Source organism: Chiloscyllium plagiosum, unplaced genomic scaffold (genome assembly GCF_037043375.1).
Source record: "Chiloscyllium plagiosum isolate Xiang-an unplaced genomic scaffold, Cpla_swu_hap1 HiC_scaffold_38, whole genome shotgun sequence".
Classification (NCBI taxonomy): Eukaryota; Metazoa; Chordata; class Chondrichthyes; order Orectolobiformes; family Hemiscylliidae; genus Chiloscyllium; species Chiloscyllium plagiosum.
Genome location: NW_028270176.1, coordinates 24295451 through 24322090, shown reverse-complemented (window position 1 = coordinate 24322090; position 26640 = coordinate 24295451). Strand labels below are relative to the sequence as shown.

The 26640-nt window shown below is 44.5% G+C and overlaps 1 protein-coding gene across 4 annotated transcripts in view; it reads right to left on the bottom strand.

Moving 5' to 3' along the window:
• Nucleotides 1-14339: 14339 nt before the first annotated feature.
• LOC122544183 (sialoadhesin-like) overlaps nucleotides 14340-26640 on the bottom strand; it is a 56564-nt gene continuing 44263 nt past the window's right edge. For all 4 annotated transcript variants that reach the window (XM_087981043.1, XM_087981042.1, XM_087981041.1 and 1 more), the window contains 7 exons: nucleotides 25932-26213; nucleotides 23633-23914; nucleotides 21927-22202; nucleotides 20977-21270; nucleotides 19282-19378; nucleotides 18906-18987; nucleotides 14340-14985 (listed from right to left, as the gene is read on the bottom strand). In XM_087981043.1, the coding sequence (XP_087837169.1) occupies nucleotides 14749-14985; nucleotides 18906-18987; nucleotides 19282-19378; nucleotides 20977-21270; nucleotides 21927-22202; nucleotides 23633-23914; nucleotides 25932-26213 (1550 nt within the window). In that variant the 3' untranslated portion in view covers nucleotides 14340-14748. The remainder of the gene's footprint in view (nucleotides 14986-18905; nucleotides 18988-19281; nucleotides 19379-20976; nucleotides 21271-21926; nucleotides 22203-23632; nucleotides 23915-25931; nucleotides 26214-26640) is intronic.

The window sequence follows — 26640 nt, the reverse complement described above, 5'->3', positions numbered from 1 at the left end:
TGTTGGGGGCAGAGGGTGATGGAAGGGGGTTGAGAGATAAAGAGTAGGGGAGTGTGGGCCTGGGGGAAGGTAGTTGGTAAGGCGATAGGTAGATTCAGGTGGGGGAGGGGTGATGGTAATAGTTCAGAGCAAAGAGTCGAGTAGATGAGTGGGAAAGATGCTGGGCAGATAGGACAATTCAAGAGGGTAGTGCCTGGGCGGAGAGTTTGATCTACAATCAGGTGGGGGGAGGGGAGATGAGGAAACTGGTGAAATCGATGTTAATGCCATGTGGTTAGAAGGTTCCAAGGTGGAAGATGAAGCATTCTTCCTCCAGGCATCAGTTGGCTAGGATTTGGCAGTGGAAGAGTCCCAGGACTTCCATGTCCTTGGCGGAGTGGGAGGGGGTGTTGAAGTGGTTGGCTACAGGACAGTGGCGTTGTTTGGTGCGTGTGTCCCTGGGATGTTCTCTGAAACGTTCTGCATGTTGGCGCCCTGTCTCCCCAGTGTAGAGGAGACCACACCGAGAGTAATGGGCACAGTAGATGAGGTGTTTGGATGTGCAGGAGAATCTGCACCCACTCCTCCCCATTATCTCCCTCCAATGCCCCAAAGGATCCTTCCACATCCGGCAGAGATTTTCCTGCGCATTAGTGTTTTTAAACAGAAAGTCTAAGGAGTTCAGGTACATGTTTTTTGAAAGTAGACAGGATAGTTAAGAAGACATTAAGCATGCTTGCTTTCAATGCCCCGTCCATTGGGTATAGGAGTTGGAGGAGAAAGTGAGGTCTGCAGATGCTGGAGATCAGAGATGGATATGTGTTGCTGGAAAAGCGCAGCAGGTCAGGCAGCATCTAGGGAACAGGAGAATCGACGTTTCGGGCATTAGCTGAAGAAGGGCTAATGCCCGAAACGTCGATTCTCCTGTTCCCTAGATGCTGCCTGACCTGCTGCGCTTTTCCAGCAACACATATAGGAGTTGGAGGTCATGCTGAAATTCTGTGGGATGTTGGTGAGGTCACTTTTGGAGTACAGTGTACAGTTCTGGTGGCCTTGCTGTAGGAAGGATATTACTAAATTGGAAAGGTTTCAGAAAATACTTCCGAGGATATTGCTGGAACTAGAGGATTTGAGTTATAAGGAGAGGTTGGACAGGCTGGGACTTGTTTCACTGGAGCACAGGAGGTTGAGGAGTGACCTTATGGGGGTTTATAAAACCATGAGGGGACCAGAAAAGGTGAATAGCCAAAGTCCTTTCCTTTGAGTGGGGGAGTTCAAAATTCGGGGGCATATTTTTAAGGTGATAGGAGAAAGATTTATGAAGGCCCTGAGGGACAATGTTTTCACACACAGTTGGGGAACGAACTGCCAGAGGAAGTGGTAGAAGAAAATATAATTACAACATTTAAAAGAGATTTGGACAGATACGTGGAAAGGAAAGGTTTAGAGGCTTATGGGCCAAATGCAAGCAAGTGGAACAATTTAATTTGAGCATGGACGAGTTGAACTGAAGGGTCTGTTTCTGTGCCATTGATTCCATGATTCGACTTAAAAGTGATTCCTCTGTACTCTCAAATCAAGAGTGGGCATTCAGAAAACAAAAGGGTTAACGAAGGAGACATTGAACGTAAAAACAGAAGTGAGAGAGGAAAAGTCAGATGGTTGGATAACATTGAGATGTGGATCGAGGGAGCTCTGCTTAAAACCAGAGAAGAAGATTAGCAATTTGAACTATGGCGATGGATGACCAACCGAAGACCGGACTGTTCTTTTAAATATTGTTGTGACGTTGTTCATTTTCCTCATCCAATATGACAATTCCTGAATAAAGAACATTTCGAAGATCAAGATTAATGCGTAGACAATTTCCTTAACATTTCGTCACTGCAGCATGGGCTTGGCAGCGTCAGACCCAGGACAGTTTATCAGCTTCAGTGGTGTTATTTTCTCCATCTTTATTGAAACGTACGCTGAATCCATTCAGCTCCCAGTCCTGAATTATTGCAAGGTTCCCTTAAAAGATGGCAGGGCTCGCTCCCCTTGAAGGAACTGGTTGGGTCTTTGAGTTAAAAATGCATTGACCTGACCATCCCATCCAGCGGGTACAAGTTGCTAACTCAGGTTGACCACATTCCTGGTGTTGACATCCTCTGACCTTTACACCCATTGACCCCTGCCAACTCCAAGCTCTCCTGACATCCCCATTGGTTGCTGGGTGTGACTGACCTCAGGACCCTCGATCACACCCACCACAACTGGGAATTTCTTGCCCACAGGTCAATGCCAATACCTTCAACATGATGATAAATGATGAGGGAGAGTAGATGAAGGGACATTTTGGTATATTGTGATAGGTTTCTTGGGATTGGGTTGGTCACCATTCACAGTTTGGTGGGGAAATCCACTGCACTATTGGCACCAAAGGCCATTTTGAGATGTTTGGCAACCTGGATGGACAGGAAACTTTGAAGCTGCCAAGAGTCTGGCTGCTGCATGCATGTTCCATGGAGGTTAATCATCATATCTCCCTCTGCCCTCATATCACTGGCCTCGCCCTCTTGTTTTCATGGGTGATTTTAACTTCCTTAATATTAATTAGAACCTCCTTGATCCAAAGGTTTTTGTCAGGGTTATTCAGGATGGATTCATGACTCAGTATGTAGATAGGCTGAATACAGCGAAGGCCTTTCCAGATTTGGTGCTTGACAACGAACCAGGTCAGGTGTCAGGTCTTGTGGCAGGAGAACATTTCAATGATAGTGATCACAACTCCCTGATCTTTACTGTAGTCATGGAGAGAGCAGACAGTATGGGAAAGTATTTAATTGGGGGAGAAGGAATTAAAATGCTATTAGGCAGGAACTGTGGTGCCTAAATTGGGAGCAGATGTTCTCGGGGAAATGCACAGCAGAAATGTGAAGATTGTTTAGGGAGCATTTGCTGATAGTGCTGGACAGGTTTGTCTCAAATTGGCAATGAAGGGATGGTAGGGTGAAGGAACCTTGGGTGACAAGAGATGTAGGACATCTAGTCATGAGGAAGAAGGAAGCTGATTTAAGGTTGAGGAGACAAGGATCAGACATGGCTCTAGAGGGTTGCAAGGTAGCCAGGAAGGAACTGAAGAATGGATTTAGCAGAGCTGGCAGGGGGCATGAGAAAGCTTTAGCAAGTAGGATTAAGGAAAACCCCAAGGCATTCTGCACTTATGTGAGGAACAAGAGGATGGCCAGAGTGAGGGTAGGGCCGATTAGAGATAGTGGAGGGAACTTGTGCCTGGAGTCGGAGGAAGTAGAAAATGTCCTTCATGAATACTTTGATTCAGTATTCTCTAGTGAGAGGGACCTGTCATTTGTGAGGACTGCATGAAACAGGCCAATATATTCAAACAGTCTGATGTTAATAAGGAGGATGTGCTGAAACTTTTGAGAAAGCATTATGATAGATAAATCCCCTGGGCTAGGCGGGACTTTTTTTATTCATTCACAAGATGAGGGCATCACTGGCTAGGCCAGCATTTATTGCCCAGGCGGCAGTTAAGAGTCAACCACATGGCTGTACGTCTGGAGTCACATGTAGGCCAGACTAGGTAAGATGGCAGTTTCCTTCTCTGAAGGACATTAGTGATCCAGATGAGTTTTTCCAACAATCAACAATAGATTCTTGGTTATTATTAGAGTCTTAGTTCCAGAATTTTGTTGAATTCAAATTCCACCATGTCAGGATTTAAACGCAGGTCCTTAGAACATGACCTAGGTCTCTGGATTAACAGTCCAGTGTAATGCCACAAGTTATTGCTTCCCTCAAGGATACACCCAAGGTTACTGCAGGAAGTGAAGGAAGAGATTGTTGCACCGTTGGTGATGATCTTTGTGTCCTCACTGTCCACTGGAGTAGTGCCAGATGATTGGAGGGTGACAAATGTTATTCCCTTGTTCAAGAAAGGGAATCAGGATAATTCTGGAAATTACAGATCAGTCAGTCTTATGGCGATGATTGGCAAATTATTGGAGAGGATTCTGAGAGGCAGGGTTTATGATTACTTGGAAAACCATAGTTTGATCAGAGATAACCAGCATGGTTTAGTGAGGAGCACGTCATGCCTCACAAAACTTATTGAATTCTTTGAGGATGTGACAAAACACATTGATGAAGGTAGAGCAGTGGATGTGGTGTACATGGATTTTAGCAGGGCATTTGATAAGATTCTCCATGGTAAGCTCATTCAGAAAGTAAGGAGGCAGAGGATACAGGAAAATTTGGCTGTCTGGATATCGAATTGGCTGACCCATAGAAGACAGAATGTGATAATAGATGTAAAGTATTCAGCCTGCTGTCCAATGACCAGTGTCGTTCCACAGGGATTTGTTCTGAGACCTCTGCTCTTTGTGATTTTTATAAGTGACTTAGATGAGAAGTGGAAGGGTGAGTTAGTAAGTTTGCCAATGACACAAAGGTTGTTGGAGTTATGGGTAGTGTGGAGGGCTGTTGTAGGTTGCAATGGGACATTGACAGGATGTAGAGCTGGGCTAAGTGACAGATGGAGTTCAACCTGGAAAAGTGTGAAGTGATTCATTTTGGAAGGACAAATTTAATGCAGAAGACATAGTTAAAGGCAGGATTACTGGCAGTGTGGAGGAACCGGGGGAAAATAGGATCCATGTCCATAGATCCCTCAAAGTTGCCACCCAAGTTAATAGGGTTGTTAAGAAGGCACATGGTGTGTTGGCTTTCATTAGCAGAGGGATTGAGTTCAAGAGCAGTGAGGTTATGCTGTAGCTCTATAGAGCTCTAGTTGGAATATTGTGTTCAGTTCTGGTAACCTCGTTATACAAAGGATGTGGAAGCTTTGGAGAGGGTGCAGAGGAGATTTACTAAGATGCTGCCTGGACTGGAGAGCATATCTTATGAAGAAAGTTTGAGGAAGCTGGGGCTTTTCTCATTGGAGCGAAGGAGGGTGGGAGGTTACTTGATGGAGGTGTACAAGATGATGAGATGCATAGATACAGTGAATAGTCAGAGACTTTTTTCCCAGGGCAGATATGGCTATCACTTGGGGGCATAATGTTAAGGTGATTGGAGGAAGGTTTACGGGAGATGTCAGAGGTCGGTTCTTTTCACAGAGGGTAATTGGTGCATGGAATACATGGTAGTAGAGTCAGATACATCAGGGACATTTAAGCGACTCTTGGATAGACACATGGATGTTAGTAAAATGTAGGTTAGTTTGATCTTGGAGTAGGATCAAAGGTCTGCACAACATTAAGGACTCTTCGATGCACTATCGGAGTGCACTTGCCAACCAACCAGCCCAGTTTCTCATACAGTATTAATTGATTTTCCCTTTAGAACTTTGTATTCCTGCCTCTGTCCTGATGAGTGCAAGATGAGAATTCAACTTTGTGTCACTTTTTTCAGGAAGACTCTCATTCTATTCAGCCAGGGAATATTGGAAGGGCTTTCTCTGGATGAGAAACTGTGCTAATGGGACTTGCAGGTAAGTCCGCTCTGGGTCAAATCCACTCAGCATGGACTTGTGGAGCTTTCCTTCTCCACCCTCTCCCCTCCCCTCCCCTTAGTCATGGCATTCGCACTGTGGTCGTCAACAATCTGTGGAAACCCACCCAGAATTTGGGCAGGTTCTGTGCTCCAAGCCGCATCATTCCTAAACTGCTGGTCTGATGAAACATTTATAATTTACATGTTTTGATATATCACTTTTGGAGTTTAGATTTCAAAATAGTGACAGATGTGATTTGGTGACTTTTGTGAGGGGATTTCTTGAGGAAAAGACTTTTAGAGAGTCCTTCCGAAACTGTGACCTAATCAAATTGTAGATGACTGCAAACTTCTTGAGTATGAATGAAATAAGATGTTTATTCTATGCTTCACCACAGGTAGGATAAACATGTCAGGCTATTCGGTTTGTGTTCAGTTCAGTTGAATCTTGATCAGCAATTTTTAACAATTTATTCAGAAAAAAAGTTATTTATGTCAAGAAATTCAGTTCAGCAGATGCCAGTATTCAGTTCTATCCAAGAGTCGCTTAAACGTCCCTGATGTATCTGACTCTATTACCACGTATTCCATGCACCAATTACCCTTTGTGCACTCAGATCTATATAAAGGTTCATGGGCACATTTGGAAAGCCTCATTGAATGGTCTTCAAAGTCGACAGCAAATGAAATTGTAAGGAGTCAGTTACATCGAAGCCATGTGCTGTATGGTATGTGATTTATACATATTTTAATGGCTCTTATTTTAAAACTGGACTTTTGACATTTGAACTAATCTCATATCGCTTTTACATTGGAAAGGGTTTAATGACAGATTTGAGCATCTCTGTAGCCATGGTGATAAAGTAAGTTTGGAGAGAGAGTTTTGAAGAACTAATGGGTTTTTGTTTCATTGGAAAGATTTATGAGCAAGGAAAGTATAGCGTCTATTTGACAGGGTTGGAGAGTGGGACCAACTGGGTAGGCCTTTTGGGCACCATACATCATGATAGGTTGAAATGCCTTTTTCTTCTATATTTTAGATTAGATTAGATTAGATTACTTACAGTGTGGAAACAGGCCCTTCGGCCCAACAAGTCCACACCGACCCGCTGAAGCACAACCCACCCCCCTACATTTACCGATTCAGCTAACACTACGGGCAATTTAGCATGGCCAATCCACCTAACCTGCACATTTTTGGATGGTGGGAGGAAACCAGAGCACTCGGAGGAAACCCAGATACGGGGAGAATGTGCAAACTCCACACAGTCAGTCGCCTGAGGCGGGAATTGAACCCGGGTCTCTAGCGCTGTGAGGCAGCAGTGCTAACCACTGTGCCACCGTGCCACCCCAACATTTTAAAATTCTATGATTGGCCTTCAGGTGAAAGATTCTAGATGTGTTTGTAAAGAAGTGTTTTTGGGTTCTGTAAAGTACTGTTGAGAGGATTAATGGGATTATGCTTTAACCATATTTATTGTGTTTCAGAATTTTTAAGCACATGTTATCTGCAACCAGTTCATTCATTCTAGGCATCATTACTTCATCTGTGTAATAAGCATTATGTGCTTGTGCTTTAGTGAGAGACCACCTCGTTAAAAACAAAATAAATGTAAAATATTATTTGTTAAGCAAAGTTTCAGACTGAGATCTCATGTCTAGTCAGCTGGAATCATAAGCTTAAAACATTGAGCTAGAGGTGTGATAGCTCAGCAAATCCCATAGAGAAGGGACCGTTCAACTCCCATTGAAAGGCTTTTGCAGTCCTTCTCTCCATCCACAACTCCAGTTATTTTTTTGCTCTGTCTGTATATGTGTCTATATGTCTGTGTATACTGGTGTTTTTATCAGGGGTTTAGGGTTTCAGCAGTAGAGGTATAGTTCAGAATTTTTTGACTGTAGTTATCAAGTCAAGAAATGTGGTCTGTGCTCACTGTTAAACTAAACAACAGGTACATTGGTGAAAATTGCTTACTCAAATAAAACCTTCAACTTTTTTGTGACAACTCTAGGAACAGTGAAGCTTGAATTCGAGGGTTTCAATCCAAAGAGGCGTAACGCTTGGTTTTTGTTTATTTCTTCTCTTGTGTAATGAACTCCTAATCTGTTTTTGAGGACGATCTGCAACCTTGTGTGATTAAGTACTACATTAATGTATGACCTATCAATCCAGGTTTCACTCTGGGTTCTGATTCCTTTCACAGTCCTATCAGCATGGATCAGAACAAGTGGGAGTTCTTTAACTAGATCTGAATTCATTAAATTTAAGAAGGGTCTGTGTCTGTCTTAGGAAGGGGGTACACGGAGAGTTTTAATGTAACTGGGATGTTGTGGTGAAGTTTATTGTGTGAATTGGACTGTTAAACTGAATGTTCTGAGGTTTTTCTGAGAATATGAAATGTCTGTGGTCAAATCCAACCCCACTACCTGCAGAGGATCAACACTTGCTTCTATGTTAATGTATGCCTTCACACTGGGCTGGAGTGTGACCCCTTCACTCCCATTCCACATACACATTCTCCATTTATTCATTCCCAAAAGGTATGTTGTCCTTCATTGCTGCAATTTGCTTTTTATGTTCTTTCATGGGAAGTCAGCATCACTGACAAGGCCAGCATATGTTACTCATCCCTAATTGTCTCTTCAGAGGTTGAGTAGCTTGCTTAACTATAACAGAAGACAGGATCGATGATATTCCAGTCTGGAGTCACATGTAGACTATGTAAGGGCAGCAGCTTTCCTTCTCCAAGTAGACAGGCAGGAAGCTGGAAGAACACAACAAGGCAGGCAGCATCAGGAGGTGGAGAAGTCGACATTTTGCGTGTACCCCTTCTTCAGGACTCACCCGAAACATCAACTTCTCCACCTCCTGATGCTGCCTGCCTTGCTGTGTTCCCCCAGCCTCCTGCCTGTCCCTCCTGGTGCTGCCTGGCCTGCTGTGTTCCTCCAGCCTCCTGCCTGTCCCTCCTGATGCTGCCTGCCTTGCTGTGTTCCCCCAGCCTCCTGCCTGTCCCTCCTGATGCTGCCTGCCTTGCTGTGTCCTCCCAGCCTCCTGCCTGTCCCTCCTGATGCTGCCTTCCTTGCTGTGTTCTTCCAGCCTCCTGCCTGTCCCTCCTGATGCTGCCTGGCTTGCTGTGTTCCCCCAGCCTCCTGCCTGTCCCTCCTGATGCTGCCTGCCTTGCTGTGTTCTCCCAGCCTCCTGCCTGTCCCTCCTGATGCTGCCTGGCTTGCTGTGTCCTCCCAGCCTCCTGCCTGTCCCTCCTGATGCTGACTGCCTTGCTGTGTTCTTCCAGCCTCCTGCCTGTCCCTCCTGATGCTGCCTGCCTTGCTGTGTCCTCCCAGCCTCCTGCCTGTCCCTCCTGATGCTGCCTGGCTTGCTATGTTCTTCCAGCCTCCTGCCTGCCTACTTTGGATTCCAGCATCTGTAGTATTTTTGTCACATTCCTTCCCTGAAGGACACTGGTGAAGATAATGGATGTTTGCACCAATCAATGAGCATTTAACAGTCATCATCACTGAGATAGGCTTTCAATCCCAGAGTGATTGATGAATTTAAATTCCCTCACCTACCATGGTTGGGATTTGACCCCATGCCATCAGAGAAATAGTTTTGGAGTCTGGAATACTTATCCCATGGCAATACCATTCAGCCACTGCTGAAACTTTATTGCTGGAACAGCACAGCAGGTCAGGCAGCATCTAGGGAACAGCAGATTCGACGTTTCGGGCACATGCCCTTCTTCAGGAATGAGCAGAGAGTGTTCAGCAGGAGAAGATAAAAGGTAGGGAGGAGGGACTTGGAGGAGGGGCGTTGGAAATGTGATAGGTGGAAAGAGGTCAAGGTGAGGGTGATAGGTCGGAGTAGGGTGGAGGCGGAGAGGTCAAGAAGAAGACTGCAGGTCAGGAAGGCGGTGCCGGGCTGGAGGGATCCGGCTGAGACAAGGTGGGGGGAGGGGGGATGAAGAAACTGGTTCAGCCAGCATTGCTTGCCCCAGTTATACAGTTCAGAGTCACTCATATTATGATCTGGTTGGAAATAGGTGAGACCCCGATCCTTGGAGCAATTCACTTGTCACAGGTTGTCAATCCTGAAAATTTTCCCTTTGTTCATTCTCTCAATTTTCTGTCCTTTACCCAGTCTCCAATCCATCAAGCCAGATAGCATCAGCAGATGGCGAAGTCAATGTTTTGGTATAACCCCTTTTCAATCCTTCTTCAAAATATCGACTTCTTCACCTCCTGATGCTGCCTGGCTGGCTGTGTTCTTTCAGCCTCCTGCCTGTCTCCCCTGGCGCTGCCTGGCTTGCTGTGTTCTTCCAACCTCCTGCTTGTCTACATTGGATTCCAGAAACTGCAGTCTTATTTAGTCTCTAACCAAGTCTCCGATCCATAGCAGCATGGCAGCATTGTGGCTCATTGGTTAGCATTGTTGCCTCACAGCGCCACGGATCCACGTTTGATTGCAAACTCAGGTGACAGTCTGTGTGAGTTTGCACATTCTCCCAGTGTCCACATGGGTTTCCTCTGGTGCTCCCACAGCCCCAAGATGCGCAGGTGAGGTGAATTGAGCATGTGAAATGCAGGCTTACAGGGATAAGTTATGACTTGGAGGGATAAGTTAGGAGGGGTTGGGTCTGATTGAGGGACTCTTCGGAGGGACAGTGTAAACTCACTGGGATGAATAGCCTGCTTCCACACTGTCAGGATTCTTTGTTAACATATTCCTCGAGTCCCCAGAGTCTTATGAAACCTTTGTGTGACACCTGTTTGAAAAAATGTCAAAATCCAAATATTTCAAATCTTCTGTTTCAGCCAACATTGTCACTGCAAATTACAGACTCAGATATCCTGTCAGAAATCAAGGTAATTCTGCATAATCATGTTCTGCTTCACAGGCACAGTGTCAGCATGTGTAACATACATAACAGAAATTGCTGGAAAAACTCAGCAGACCTCACATTATCTGTGGAGAGAAAACAGAGTGAGTGTTTTCAGTCCAGTGATCCTTCTTCAGATCTGTTTGTAGCTAGGAAAGGGTTTGCATGTATATGGAAGATGATGCAGGGAAAGGGGAAGCGGGAAGGGTGGCATGGTGACTCAGTGGTTAGCACTGCTCCCTCACAGTGCTGGGGACCAGGGTTTGACTCCAGCCTCAGGTGACTGTGTGGAGTTTGCACCTTCTCTCTGTGTCTGTGTGGGTTTCCTCTCACAGTCCAAAGATATGCAGGTTAGGTGGGATGGCCACACTAAATTGCCCATAGTATTCAGGGATGTGTAGGATAAGTGCGTTAGTCAGGCATAAATACAAGACAATAGAGTAGGGGAATGGGTCTGGGTGGGTTACTCTTCAGAGGGCCGGTGTGGACTTGTTGGGCTGAAGGGCCTGTTTCCACACTGTACCGATTTGATGAAATGATTGCAGAAGATGTAGAAGGCAGCTCACCAGCACCCTCTCATGGTCAGTTACAAATTGGTAATAAACCCTTTCAGTGACACCTATATCCCTGAAGTGAATTAAAAATTCCAGTCCTCGCTGCATCCAGCGGGGGAAGAATGAATTGATGGGTTCAGGTTTCCCCTGCTCTGCATCTAATCTGTGCCTCCTTCCCTCTCTCTTTCTGTTTGTCTCTCTCTCTCTCTCTCTCTCTATTTCATTCGCGATGTCTTGGGCTGTTTTTGTCTTGGGCTGTTCCTGTCTTCTCTCCCTCTCTCTCTCTCTCTCTCTCACACACACACACACACTCTCTCTCACTCTCTCTCTCATACACACACCAGCTCCCCCACCCCCACAACACCCCACCCCCAACCCCAACTCTCTCTCTCTCTGTTGGTCTTTGGCTCACTTTGGCTCATCTCAACTTGATGTCCTGTGTGTTTTATGACTGTCTGCAGTTAGTGGGTCTGCAAACTGAACATAGAAATCAGTTAGTTGGTAGTAATGTCTGCAACATAATGTGTGTTGCTGTTTTAAGTAAATTAACACATTGAGTTCATAAATCCTTGATGAACAATTGATTGTTAGAAGATTCTTGTCAACATACCAGTGGTAGATTGAGACATTAATCCGAGCCCAGTCTAGCCTCATGGGTCAATGTAGATGAATCAACTGTCATTATTCCATGAAAGATCATGAGGGAGCTCATTGTGATACACAAGTTAACCCAGAAGCAACATTCCTCAAAATAAAATGGCTGCATTCATACTCACATTACTACTAGTGAGATCTTTCTATGTGTAATCTTTGTATGTGTAACTTGACCATCAGATTTCCCATAATGCACCAGTGACATCATTTCACAATTCTGCTTTAAAACAAATTGTTTTGTACATCCTGAGGTTGTGAAAGTTTCCTGTTGACATGCAGTTTGACGAGGAAGCTGCAAAAAAAATGTTTTACTCAACAATTTTCCACATTGCCGCTTTTAACAATGGAGCTTCAATGGAGCAAAGATGTCACGGGAGGCTGCTGCAGTGGTGAAAGTGGTGTGGTCTATTCCTTGTGGCCACTGAGGTTGTGTCATGGTGGGACCTGTGGTGTGGTGGTCTGGTTCAGTGGCTTTGTTGTCTTTAGCAACATGATGGGTCTAACCTGGGACTCCAACCTCCCAGATCGGCAGCGATGAGGTGGGTTTGGCCTAGGATGCCTGAGGTGGCTTCCGTGATGTTTTCTGGCTGTGGATTCCAATGGCCCGACATGGTGGTCTGCTTCTTCAACAGCAGCTTCAGCAACAAGATAGGTCTTTGAGGTGGTTTCTCCAGCATATTCGGCAGCATGGTGGTCTGGCTCCAGATTCGTCAGCTTCAATGTCGCCTTTCTGCAGTAGTGGAGAATGTAGTCTTTTCTTCGACCCTTGGGAACCCATGTGCGGTGAATTAAACAGAGATATACTTTGTTCTTAAAGTGTTTTTATATGTGATTTCTGTTATTATAAAGGCCCTAGACAAACCATGGACTGCAGGTTCCTAGTTCCTTAAAAGTAGTCACAGATGGATGGGATAGTGAAGAAGGCATTTGGTATGCTTTCCTTTGTTGGTCAGAGCATTGAGCATAGTAGTTGAGAGGTCATATTGCGGCTGTTTGGGACATTGGAAATTTGGTGCAATTCTGGTCTCCTTTATATCAGAAGGATGTTGTGAAACTTGAAAGGGTTCAGCAATGATTTACAAGGATGTTGCCAGTGTTGGAGGGTTTGAGCTATAGGGAGAGGCTGAATATGAATATGAAGGGTTTAGAGGGATATGGGCCACGTGCTGGCAAATAGGACGAGATTAGATTTGGATATCTGGTCAGCATGGACAAGTTGGACTGAAGGGTCTGTTTCTGTGCTGTACATCTCTATGACTCCACGACTATGTCAACTTAAATACTTTTCACTGTTTTTCTTGGTGAAATACAAGTAATAGTAAATTACTATTCTTTTCTGTAGATGCCAGTGTTTTTGTTGTGCTGGGACAGATTGGCTCAGGGTGCTGCAAGATTGCAGAATATTGTCAGGGCCTAGAGACTCTGCACTGTCCAGTAGCATCTGCCATTTCGATATCAAGTGGAGTAAATCGAAGTGGTAGAGAAGCTGGAGACCTCAAGAGGAGATTGACACAGATCATCGAGCTGGCACTGTTGACTAAAAGTTGTTGCAGATATGATAGTCTTCCATTTTGTATTGCTGTGCGGGGCTTCCCCAGAGTTGAAGATGGAATATTTATGGAGCTTTCCCCTTCAGAGTGTTGTTTAACTGTCCACCACCATTCAGAACTTGAGTTGGCAGGACTGCAATACTTAGATCTGATCTGTCAGTTGTGGAATCGCTTAGCATTGTCTAATATTTGTTGCTTATCTTCTTTGACACACAAATAGTCCTGTGTTGCTTCACCAGGTGAGCACCCCTTTTTTAGGTATGCCTAGTGTTGCTCCTGGCATGCCCTCCTACACTCTCCATTGAACCAGGGTTGAGCTCCTGGTAATGCTAAAATGGGGCATATGTTGTGCCATGCAGTTGAAGTTTGTATTGGAGTACACTTTTGCTGTTGATGGCTCACAGCGCCTCACAGATATTCCGTCTTGAGTTGCTGGTTTAGTTCAAAATTTACCTCCCTTAACAAGGACACACAACAGGATATTCTTCATGTGAAGACAGGACTTAGTCTCCACAAGTCGTTTGCATTGTTCACTGGTCCAGTTACTGTCATAGACAATTGCATTCGTGGCAGGCAAATTGGCAGACCCAGTCTAGCAGCTATATTGATTATGACTTAACCAGCTTAATTAGCAGTGGCATTGCTGCCATCCCACTGTTGCTGATGGACACTGACGTTCCCCTGCCAGAGTGCGTTCTGTGCCTTTGCCACCATCAGTGCTTTCTCCAAGTGGTGTTTAACATGGAAGAGCATGGATCCACCAATGAGGGAGAGTAGTGCATGGTAACCAACAGGAGGTTTCCTTGCCCATTTAATGTGACTCCCACTCAATGGTATACCTCTGTGTTACCACCTCGAGGACCTCAGATCATATCTGGGGAATTCCTTGAGGTAGGCTATTGTCTGTCGAGTCTTTGAGAACATCTCTCCTAATCCACTTCAGTATGGTAAGGAGGACTATGTCATTCTTGTTTCCAAAGCTGAGATTGGTGTCTTGTGGAGGTCCTGGTGTTGTTTCTTTTCTGAGATGTTTTTTGCAATTTGATACAACTGAATAATTTGCTAGGCCATTTCAGAGGCCAGTTAAGAACCAAAATTGCTGTGGGTTTGAACCTGTGCATATTGCAGTACATTTCCTTCCCTAAAGGCCATTATTGAGCCAGATGGGTTTTTATGATAATAACAAAGATTAAACCATAAGGCAGAGGAGCAGAAATAAACCATTTAGCCACTGTTACATGGTCATCATTGGCCATTCAATTCCATATTTTATTTGGAATTCAAATCTCATTATCTCCGAATTACATCAGGTCATTTTCTGTCAGAGCTACTGCCTTGGAGGCTGCAATTAACAGCACTTCTGTTCTCGATTATTTCTGACCGAATAAATTTGCCTCATTTCTCCACTTTAGAACCAAAGTTCCCAAATAATGACAGCACATTATGAAGCTTCATCACAACTGCTTTTACTAACATATGTAACATTATTCATAAGCTTTGTGCAACCTCTGACAGCATGAAAAAGATGCAGCAATTGGAAAGCATGTTCAGAACTACCAACAAAGTTGGGCAATGTCATTTTATCTTCGTTATTTTCCAACCATATAGGCTGCACAAACCCCTCTCCCTGTTTCTCTGTCAGTTTGGTTGGAATCTGATCTTTGCATATTCCGTGTCCTCGCCTCTGTGCACTGTCCCGTCACCTTTGGGCAGCTTTGAAAAGTTGATGTTGGCGTAGAGAATATCTTCAGTTCTGTTGGGGTTCTCATGTCCAGCATCTCCTCCCACTGGACTGTCAAAGACATCCTGAGGAGATGGTGTATCTCCCTCTCTAATTGTGTCCAGAGGGTCCTTAACTTTCATGTCCTGTGAACCCTGTAGAGAAATGGAAACAGAGGATGTTCTCACATCATTTATCAGCAGGGGTAGTTTTAAATTATTGCACAACCATTTGAGAGCCAACTGTAGTTCTGTGGGTTTATTTGGAGTTTATCCTGCTCTTTCTTACTTTGAAGACTAAAGTTCCTTGTTCACACAGACTGAACATCCCAAGTTCTCCTCAGCCACTGAAGCATTTTATTTATTGAACTGTAGTCATTGATGTAATCTAGGGAACACAGCAGCCAATTTGCACAAGGCAATCCTGAGAAGAGTATAAAGGCAGTAGGAGTATACTGAAGAGAGAAATCAGGAGGGCAAAAAGGGGACATGAGATAGCTTTGGCAAATAGAATCAAGGAGAATCCAAAGGGTTTTTACAAATACATTAAGGACAAAAGGGTAACTAGGGAGAGAATAAGGCCCCTCAAAGATCAGCAAGGCGGCCTTTGTGTGGAGCCACATAAAATGGAGGAAATAATAAGCAAGCATTTTGCATCAGTGTTTACTGTGGAAGAGGACATGGAAGATAAAAAAAATGTAGGGAAATACATGGTGACATCTTGAAAAATGTCAATATTACAGAGGATGAAGTGCTGGATGTCTTGAAATGCATGAAAGTAGATAAAAATCCCCAAGACCGATCAGGAGTACCCTGGAACTCTGTGGGAAGCTCGGGAAGTGATTGGTGGGCCCCTTGCTGAGATATTTATATCATTGAGCGTGAGGTGCCAGAAGACTGGAGGTTAGTTAATGTGGTACTGTTTAAGAAGGGTGGTAAGGACAAGTCAGGGAACTATAGACCAGAGTGACCTCAGTGGTGGGCAAGTTGTTGGAGGGAATCCTGAGGGACAGGAGATACATGTATTTGGAAAGGCAAGGACTGATTAGGGATAGTCAACATGGCTTTGTGAATGGGAAACCATGTCTCACAAACTTGATTGAGTTTTTTGAAAAAGTAACAAATGAGGGCAGAGCGGTAGATGTGATCTATATGGTCTTTAGTAAGGCATTCAACAAGGTTCCCTGTGGAAGACGGGTAACAAGGTTAGATCTCATGGAATACAGAGAGAACCAGCCATTTGGATACAGAACGGGCTGAAAGATAGAAGACAGAGGGTGGTGGTGGAGGGTTATTCTTCAGACTGGAGGCCTGTGACTAGTGGTGTGCCACAAGGATCGTGCTGGGTCCACTACTTTTCATCATTTATATAAATGATTTGGATGTGAGCATAAGAGGTATAGTTAGTAAGTTTGCAGATAACACCAAAATTGGAGGTGTAGTGGACAGCGAAGAGGGTTACCTCAGATTACAACAGGATCTGGACCAGATGGGCCAATGGGCAGAGAAGTGGCAGATGGAGTTTAATTCAGATAAATGCGAGGTGCTGCATTTTGGGAAAGCAAATCTTAGCAGGACTTATACACTTAATGGTGAGGTCCTAGGGAGTGTTGCTGAACAAAGAGACCTTGAAGTGCATGTTTATAGCTCCTTGAACGTGGAGTCACAGGTAGATAGGATAGTGAAGAAGGCGTTTGGTATGCTTTCCTTTATTGGTCAGAGTATTGAGTACAGGAGTTGGGAGGTCATGTTGCGGCTGTACAGGACATTGGTTAGGCCACTGTTGGAATATTGTGTGCAATTCTAGTCTCCTTCCTATCAGAAAGCTATTGTGAAACTTGAAAGGGTTCAGAAAAGATTTACAAGGATGTTACCAGGGTTGGAGGATTTGAGCTACAGGGAGAGGCTGAACAGGCTGTGGCTGTTTTGCCTGGAGCGTCGGAGGCTGAGGGGTGACCTTATTGAGGTTTATAAAATTATGAGGGATGTGGATAGGATAAACAGACAAAGTATTTTCCCTGGGTGGGGGAGTCCAGAACTGGAGGGCATAGGTTTAGGGTGAGAGGGGAAAGATATAAAAGAGACCTAAGGGACAACTTTTTCACACAGTGGGTAATACATGTATGGAATGGGCTGCCAGAGGAAGTGGTGGAGGCTGGTACAATTGCAACATTTAAGAGGCATTTAGATGGGTATATGAATAGAAAGGTTTGGAAGGATATAGGCTGGGTACTGACGGGTGGGATTAAATTGGGTTGGGATATCTGGTCGGCATGGACAGGTTGGACCGAAGGGTCTGTTTCCATGCTGTACATCTCTATGACTCTATGACTTTAAATTTCTCAACAGCTGTGTTGGAATAACTCACATCTTCACATTTTTTTTTAATGCTGTTCTGTTTGAGAGATAATGATAGGTTCCAAGAACTGAGAACAGCTCACTGTTTCTCTTCCAAATAATGGCTGTGGGATCTTTTAATATCCCCCTGAGGACAGACAGAGCAGTTTAATATATCATTTGAAAGATGGCACCTCTGACAGTATGTAGTTCCATCACAGAATTGGAAACACAAGATGTTCTGAAATTTTCTGGGACATTTGTGTTAAATGATTGCACAACCTTTTATATGGTATTCATAATTCAGTGGATGTAATGACATCCATTTCTATGTCTCTGTCTCTCTCTTTCTCTCTCACTTTCTCTCTCTGTCTGTCTCTCTCTCTCTCTGTCTGTCTGTCTCTCTGTCTCTCTCTCTGTCTCTCTCCATTCTCCATCTCCTAGTCTTGACCCTTTCTCACCGCTGAGATAGCATGGCATAGTTTGACTCTCAAATTTGGATTTGAGCTCTCTTCTTCCCTCACATGTTCCAAAATACCTCACAGCCACTTTTTGAAGTGTATTTGCTGTTGTAATGTAAGATGTGCAGCACCAGTTTGTGCACAGAAAAGTCTCACAAGCAGCAATAAAATAAACAGGTGGCATGAGCCAATTTTTGCACAAAAGAAGAACTGCAGATGCTGGAAATTTGAAAATAACAACAAAAGAAACTGTTGGACAAACTCAGCAGATCTGGCAGCATGAGTAAAGAGAAAGCAGTGCACATTGAGAGTAGAATGACTGTATGACAGAACAGGGTCAGTGGCACTCCCTTGGGACTGACCCTCCAATAGTGTGCTACCCCATTGGTACTAACACCCCAGAGTGACAGTGCTGTCAGATTATGTTTAAATTTGTGTAGTTGGTTATTAAACCCAAGACCTTCTGACTCAGAGAAAAGGAAGGTGAGAGTGCTGCCCGCTGAGCTACTCCTAATGAAAGCATCTAACTTGAAACATCAACTCCCATCCTCCTCTGATACTGCTTGACCTGCTGTGCTTTTTCCAGCTGCACTCTCTGTTCACTCTGATTCTCCAGCATCGGCAGTTCTCACTATCTCCAAATCCATGGGTAATCATTGGCATGTTGCCAATTCAACCATGTTGACTGCACACAACCTTCACACCCATCTCTTTGTTTCTAACTCCGTTTTGCAGGGATTTAACCTTATCTCTCTTCCGTGCAAAGTCCCATCACTCCTGGGCAGTTTCAAAAAGGTGACGCTGGTGCAGAGAAGATCCTTGGATTTGTTTTAGAGATGCCGGTGTTGGACTGGGGTGTACAAAGTTAAAAATCACACAACACCAGGTTATAGTTCAACAGGTTTAATTGGAAGCACACTAGCTTTCGGAGCGACACTCCTTCATCAGGTGATAGTGGAGGGCTCGATCGTAACACAGAATTTATAGCAAAAATTTACAGTGTGATGTAACTGAAATTATATATTGAAAATTTTTCAATGTATAATTGCAGTTACATCCCACTGTAAATTTTTGCTATAAATTCTGTGTTACGATCGAGCCCTCCACTACCACATGATGAAGGAGCGTTGCTCCGAAAGCTAGTGTGCTTCCAATTAAACCTGTTGGACTATACCCTAGTGTTGTGTGATTTTTAACTTGGATTTGTTAGTTGCAACATGTTGCATTGTCGAAACACTGAGCTTAAAGCTTTGGAGTGAGTGTAAACAGCTTCTGTACCTGGTGTTTCACAGAGACTCGACGGTCAGTCAATGCAATGTCACTGGTCTTTGAAGCTGTCTCCTCAGTTGCTGTCTTTCTCCTGCAATAACACAATATCACAATGTGGTTAATGTATGTCAGAGAGTCAGTTTCATATTTGGACATTTCTGTTGAACGTGCTTTTATCTCCCTATCGGGCAGCACGTTCCAGATCACAACAACTCAGAGCTATTCACCTGCACACACAACAATGAAGTGCTCTACATTTTGGGGAAAGAGGACCAATTAGAGAAGTAGTGTCTGGTAATTCACCTCAAGGGAACAGTCATCAACTGAAGGAATGAAAATGGAAGCAAATGTTGAGAGTAAAATTGAATGAAGCATTTACACTTACTTTTTTACACTCAGCATGATTAAGATTCCAGCCAGAAAAACAGTCAACATGATTCCAATCACGACCAGTCCTACTGTCCATTTACTGGAGTCTCTATCTGTAAAAACAGCCATTAATTATCACACTTGAATCATGCTCTGATGGATCATTGGAAGCAATGCACTCCATTTTTCAGAATATACTCCAAGCACTGTTGCCACTTAATACACCTCCATTGCCGCTTGAAGGGTTGTGGGGTATCTTTTTCTTGAACCACACCAGCTGAGAGAGGAGGGCAGTTAAGAGGTAACCACATTGGAGTTTGAAACTGTAATCACATACGCACAGACTGGAGTAAAACATTGGGTTTCCTTCACTAATGGGCTATCAATGACCCACTTCATGATCTCTGTCTTTGTATCAAAGCAAACTCAGTAAAATAATCAATCATCAGTTCATTATCGTGTTGCTATTTGTGGGATCTTGTTATGCATAAATCGGAAGTTATGTTTCCTCCAATCAAGCAATCATCACACATATTCTGTCATAATGTGAGCAATATATTTGTCCAAGACTAGATTGGGTTGGGATATCTGGTCGGCATGGCCGGTTTGGTCCAACATGTCTGTCTCTATGACTATGATTCTGGATGTAATCTATGTATCATTTGTATTTACATTGGTCTGGATATTCTGATGTACAGTGAGTTGTCAGAGCACCGTAGGCTGGCGTTGTGTGTCAGCACCCTGCAGAATCCCACAAGCAGCTGCCTCCATGGGAATTGTCCAGGAAATTGGAGATTCTGGTAGGCAGCTGCCCTGCATCTGGATTGCCTTGACAAAGCCCATTCAAGTCAGAGGCTTCAGAGGTCACCACTTTTTTTATGTTCAGACAATTGAAAGCCTAGTCTAACATCCAGATAAACTGATCCCACAAGCCCAAACAGACCACATAATCCCTGAGTTCACCTCACTGTACCCTTACATTTCCCAGACATCTGACAATCATTCCTCCTCTGAACAAGCACCTTCTCACTCGCCAACAACCCAATGCCATTCTTCTCCTCCTCCCCCAATAAACAGACTGACTCCCACTCGACCCAATCCAGACACAACTCCCAACTCAAAATGATTCACCTTAACTCACCGCTGGCCTGAACCATTGGGATGGGACCCAGTACCCAAACTGCCAATGGTCTGAATTCCTCCAGCCTAGTCCCGATAAAGGCCCCAATGCTACCTTGCTGCTAGCCTGACGTCTAGCTCCAATTGTCCTGCCACATTAACACCCCCCACTAACCACCTCCCCACCACCCACCTGCAGTCTGTGATGAGACACCCACCCAAAGGCTGGACATCGTCCTCAACCAGTCTCCCCTACTCCCTGCCCCCACACCACCCCCTACTGCATTGTCTGTCTGTATTTTCAATTAAGGCTTTTTTTTTGGGGGGGGGGGGGGTGTGGGTGAGGGTGGGATATGTTGATGAGAGTTCCAGATCTCCACCTCACTTTGTGAAGAAAGCATTTCCTGACTTCCTCCCCAAAACGCCCTGACTCAAACTTTATCCAGTGTTGTCACTGGCACACGGGGACATGTTGGTCAGAGGTCAGCGGAAAAGCACAATACAAAGGAGGTGGTGAGGGGAGAGGAAGGGGATTCTCGAGTCTCGAGTATAACTAGCCAGGCAGAGATCGATTGTGGGTCAAACCTCTCACCTCTGACCCAAAGATACATGTTGTGTGTGGCTTTTCCATGTGGGTTTCGAATCGAGCAGGATGCCATCACTTTCTCTTCATCCTGGTCTCCCTTCAGGATCAGCGAACCCATCACCAGATGCCCCACTCTGAGCTGCTGCGACACAAAACCTCCGTGTGTTTGGTTTCCGCTGAGGTTGGCATGGGGCAGGTGCCAGGTCAGGTCTCCAGGAGGATTGGAGTTGGCCGCACAGGCGCAGGTGATCCCCTCTGCCCTCTGAGCACATTCCGACTCCCAGGAAATCTCCGGACCATCTGAGGAGGGAATGACAACAATTCGTCAAGTTACACCCTGTACACTAAAGTCTTTGTCAAGGCCTCGCTTCACTCCAAACTTAAGTTTCTCAATGCTCTCATCTGTCATGTTCCATAAACTTCAGCTAATCAAAAACTCTACTGCCATGTCCCAAGTTGCACTGAATTTGATTAAATAATTATGCTCTGTCATTAACTGAGCAACATTGACGCTCAGTCTGGGAACACCAAATGATAATTCCCATCCTTCCTTTAAAATCTTTCCCTGCCCACTTCTTTTCTCTGTAACTTCCTCCAACCCTACACCTCTTCCTAAATCTGTGAGCTCATCCAGTCCCTACAACCCTCCAAGATCTCTACCGTCCTCCAACTCTGGCACCTTGAACCTTCCCAATCGCCCCTCCATTCGTGACCATATCTTCACCTGCCCAGGAGTCAAATTTCTGAAATTTCCTCCCTAATCCTCCATGCCCCAGTCTCTCCTCATTTATGATGTTCCTTAGCAGCCAAGCTGGTCACCTATCCTAGTATCACTATTACCTCAGTGAGGGACAGGTTACAGCAGCGAGGAGGTTATACTAAACTACAGTGTGTAAGCTTCCCCAGACAGACGATCACGGAGTTTAAAGAAGAGACAGACAGAGTAAAATGCTTACATTCCACATTCAGGTGGGCCATATTGGAGCTGCTGTTACCCAATGGACTTGTGACTGTGCAGTAGAAACCTGCATCATTCCCACGTGTGACTGGAGTGAAGGAGAGAATCTGGCTGCTTGTGTTTAACTGGGTGCTGGTGTTACCTTCCATCCTGAACCACGTGTAATGCAATATCGGTGGGACACTTTGACTGGAACAGATTAATGTGACATTGTGTCCCTCTCTGATCCCAGCTGAGGCTCCACTGATGGACACTGTGGTCTCCCGTGGGGGATCTGGAACAAGAGCAGAGGAGAATCAGCAGGTAATCCCCATGGCCCACAACGTTCTGAGATCTCTGTTCCGGCATCTTGAGTGTTTTCTGATATTTATGGCTCCACCTTCAATTGCCTGCATAGAATCATCGAGATGTACAGCGTGGAAGCAGGCCTTTTGGTCCAACTCGTCCATGCCGATCAGGTACAGCCTGAAGCTTTGGAATTCTCTCACTCAATTTTCACCACCTTCAGGCAAAATGTTATCCTGAGCCACAAAAGGAGATCTTTGGTCACTGACTGAAAGCACCACCCAAAGGTTTAATTTAGAAAGTGTCTTAAAAGAGGAAAGAGTGCTGAAGTATTTGTGCCTGTGTTTACACACATCCACATTCCTGCCACAAACAATGTAAATCTCAGAGTCTCTCAGGACATTCTTCGGTTTCTAATGACATGGCTGGGGAATCACTGGTCTGCGGATGACACCACACACACAAACAGAACAAAGGAGGTACTGGAGGGTTTGATGGACCCAGACAAAAGGCAAGGAGACATTTGGACTGAACATGAATGTGGTGACGGTCAATATAATGGCTCTGAATGGCAATGGAGACATCATGATTGGGTGCATTGTGATAGAGAAAGTGGACACATTCCAATATTTGGTTCAATGATAAACATCCAAATTACATCCAGGACTGAAATTTAGCTTAGAAAAGCCACAGCATGACCTGTGACTTCAGTCTCAACATCTGAAAACAGCCCGAAGTTGAGCAAATGTCAGGTATAGTCACTAACTTGGAGGATTGTATGTGATGGATGTGAGGGTTAGACTCTGAAGAAAGTGGAGAGAGGAGGGTAACAGCTTTTGAGATGTGGGTATAGCCGAGGAAGCTCAGATTCAGCTGAACGCAGAGCAAGATAAGTGAGTGGCTTAGATAAAGACTGGGAAAAATTGGAGTTAAAAGGGAGTGTTAAGTGCAGTCAGAGTGAACTAGACAGATGAGTAAGGACCTAGAAATGAGGAACTATCTTTGTCTCAGCAACAGTTGTCAGAGAAATTGGCAGCACGGTGGCTCAGTGCTTAGCATTGCTGCATCACAGCACTAGGGACCCGAGTTCGATTCCAGCCTCAGGCGACTGTCTGTGTGGAGTTTGCACATTCTCCCCGTGTCTTTCCTCCAGGTGCTCGGGTTTCCTCCCACAATCCAAAGATGTGCAGGTTCAGGTGAATTGGCCAAACTAAATTGTCCACGAATGTGCAAGTTAGGTGCATTAGTCCGGGTAAATGTAAAGTGATAGGGAAGGGGAATAGCAGGAAAGGATAAAGGAAAATCAGACTGTGAATAACATTGGAGCGTGGAATGAGGGGGGCTTTATGAAATCCGGAGAAGGAACAAGGCAGTGCCAATGGTTCCTGTAACAATGAATGAATCTAACAGTAGTCTCACATTGCACAATGATGGTGATGGAGCCCTCCACTGCTCCATGGTCATTCTCTGCCACACACTGATAGTCTCCAGTCTCCTTGGATGTAACGTAAGGAATCTCCAACCACAGCTCATTGTTGGAATTTGTTCTGTTCATTGCGACATTAAGATGTCTCCACGTCAGGTTAGAAGCTGGGAAACTCTCGACAGAGCAAATTATCACTGCAGAATTCCCCTCAATTATATTGATTGATGAATCTTTAATCACAGTAAGAGAAGTTATTGTGAGATTCCGTGGTGGGTCTAAAAACAAAGGAAGAGAATCTCGTGAGCAAACAGTGCACAGCAAGACTCTATAACCATCTCTCTGATTCTCATACGTGGATCACCTGTAACCATCTCTGAGTGGGAGTTGCTTTATTACATTTCTGATGGACACTGTCTGTGTAAGCTGTCACCAATGAGGGGGCGCTCTCCATTCTGAAAGAAACAAAATGCCTTGTCCATCCTCACAATATTCTCAAAGCCTTGGCAGCAATGAATTGGATTTGATCAACGGAATATGTTATGATCCCAGACCAGATCACCAGTTCTTATCTGGTGAGGCATCAGGAAGCTTTCTTTGAAAAGAAACGGAGTTTGAAATGTCACAGACTAACAAAGCGAATAAAGTCACAAACGAAAAGTTACTATCCAAAGTTAGAACAGTAATGAAATATATAATATATATCCAACTTAGATTCCAAACTTGGAACTCTGTTCTGTAAATGGCAGTGGATGCTTGATCAATTGATAACTTTAATTCTGAGACAGATAAACTTTTGTTCAGCAAAGGTATTAAATTAGATTACTTACAGTGTGGAAACAGGCCCTTTGGCCCAACAAGCCCACACCAACGCACAACCCACCCCCCTACATTTACCCCTTCACCTAACACTACGGGCAATTTAGCATGGCCAACCCACCTAACCTGCATATTTTTGAACTGTGGGAGGAAACCGGAGCACACGGAGGAAACCCACGCAGACACGGGGAGAATGTGTAAACTCCACACAGACAGTCGCCTGAGGCGGGAATTGAACCCGGGTCTCTGGTGCTGTGAGCCAGCAGTGCTAACCACTGTGCCACCATGCCGCCCATAGAGATGGGCCAAAGGCAGGTTGATGAAGTTTGTTCATTGATCAGCCATTATCTTATTGAACAGAAGAACAAGTTTGATGGGCCAAATGGCCTACTCTTGCTCCTTTGTCCTATCTTACGAATTTCCAAAATTAACATCAGATAAATATAGATAACAGAGAAAGTGTGATCAATCAGCCCACAGAGCTATTCAAATACTAAATAGATAGATTCCACAGATTTCTCAGTGACATATTTTGACATTAGTGACTCTGTATATCATCAAATCTCATTAAAACTTTAAAAGGGATTGCAACTCCTCACTTGCTGGATTATTAATGAAGATCTTCTGAGCCTCTGATCTCACACAAATTTAAGACCTATTCCTGTTAGTTCAAACGGTAACACTTAGCATCAGCTATTGGATCAGAGGTGGTCTCCGGATTCCTAACTGAGCAATAAAACAGCTCCTGGGACTTCATCCCGATCTCCAGCCAGACAGAATCAGGCCTTTATCAGAGCAGTACAGCAAGCAGCACTCTTCATAAACAGATGTTCAAATGCGTTTGTCTCTCTCTCTCTCTCTCTCTCTCTGGTGGTGTCTGGTGCTCCCCACCACCAACAAGTCCTCCCCCCTCAGCCCCCACCAATAACTGTCCAATTGACACAAGCTCAAAACAGCTTTTGATTCTTGACCTCATCTGAGAGATTTACTGGAACCGTTGCAACAAATCGCACCCTTATGTCCAGGTAGGAATGAACATGCAACCATTGGAATGCTTGCTCCCTGAATGTTACAATGTTCATCACTTGCTGGCTTACATAGTGCAAATGGATCCAACACTGAAAATAATTTCAGCACAGCAAAATGCGCAAGAGTTACTGGTTCAAGACAGCATCTTGTTAATGTAGAATTTCCATTCCTTCAGCTGAGAATTAAGCTCATACTGATCCAGTGCAACACTGAGGGATGCCACAGGTCTTATCTGTGTGTGTCAAAAGTCATATGACACCAGGTCATCAGGTGTAGCCAAATTTACTCACCTGACAAAGGAGCAGTGCTCCGAAAGCTGGGGATTAAAAAAATAAACCTGTTGGACTATAACCTGGTGTCATGTGGCTTCAGACTTTGCCCATCACTGGCACCTCCACATCATGTCTGTAGAGGTGTGTGTGTGTGTTGAAATCTGTGTACACTCACATTGCACAGTGACGGTTATGGAGCCCTCCACTGCTCCGTGTCCATTCTCCGCCACACACTGATAGTCTCGAGTCTCTCTGAATGTAACACGAGGAATCTCCAACCACAGCTCATTGTTGGAACATGTTCTATTCACTGTGACATTAAGATGTCTCCATGTCAGGTTAGAAGCTGGGAAGCTCTCGACAGAACAGATTATCACTGCAGAATTCCCCTCAATTACACTGATCGATGAATTTTTAATCACAGCAAGAGAAGTAATTGAGAGATTCCGTGGTGCATCTAGACAGAAAGGAAGAGAATATTGTGAGCAAACACAGTGCACTGCAAGACTCCATATCTCTGTCTGAATCTGACGTATGGATCCTCATATCTAAGTTGCTGTATTACATTGTTGATGGACACTACCAATGTAAACTTTTATACTGTACGTTCTTCCTCCTCCCACCAATGAGGGCGCTCTCCATCCTGAAAGAAGCACAATGCCTATCACATCCTTACAATATTCTCAAAGCCTTTGCAACAATGAATTCAATTTGATCAATGGAATATTGAGGGATACAGAGTCATAGAGCTATGCAGCATGGAACACATCCATGCTGACCAGATATCCGAACTTAATCTAGGCCCATTTGCCAGCACTTGGTCCATGTCCCTCAAAACCCTTCCTATTCACATACCCATCCAGATGCCTTTTAAATGTTGAATT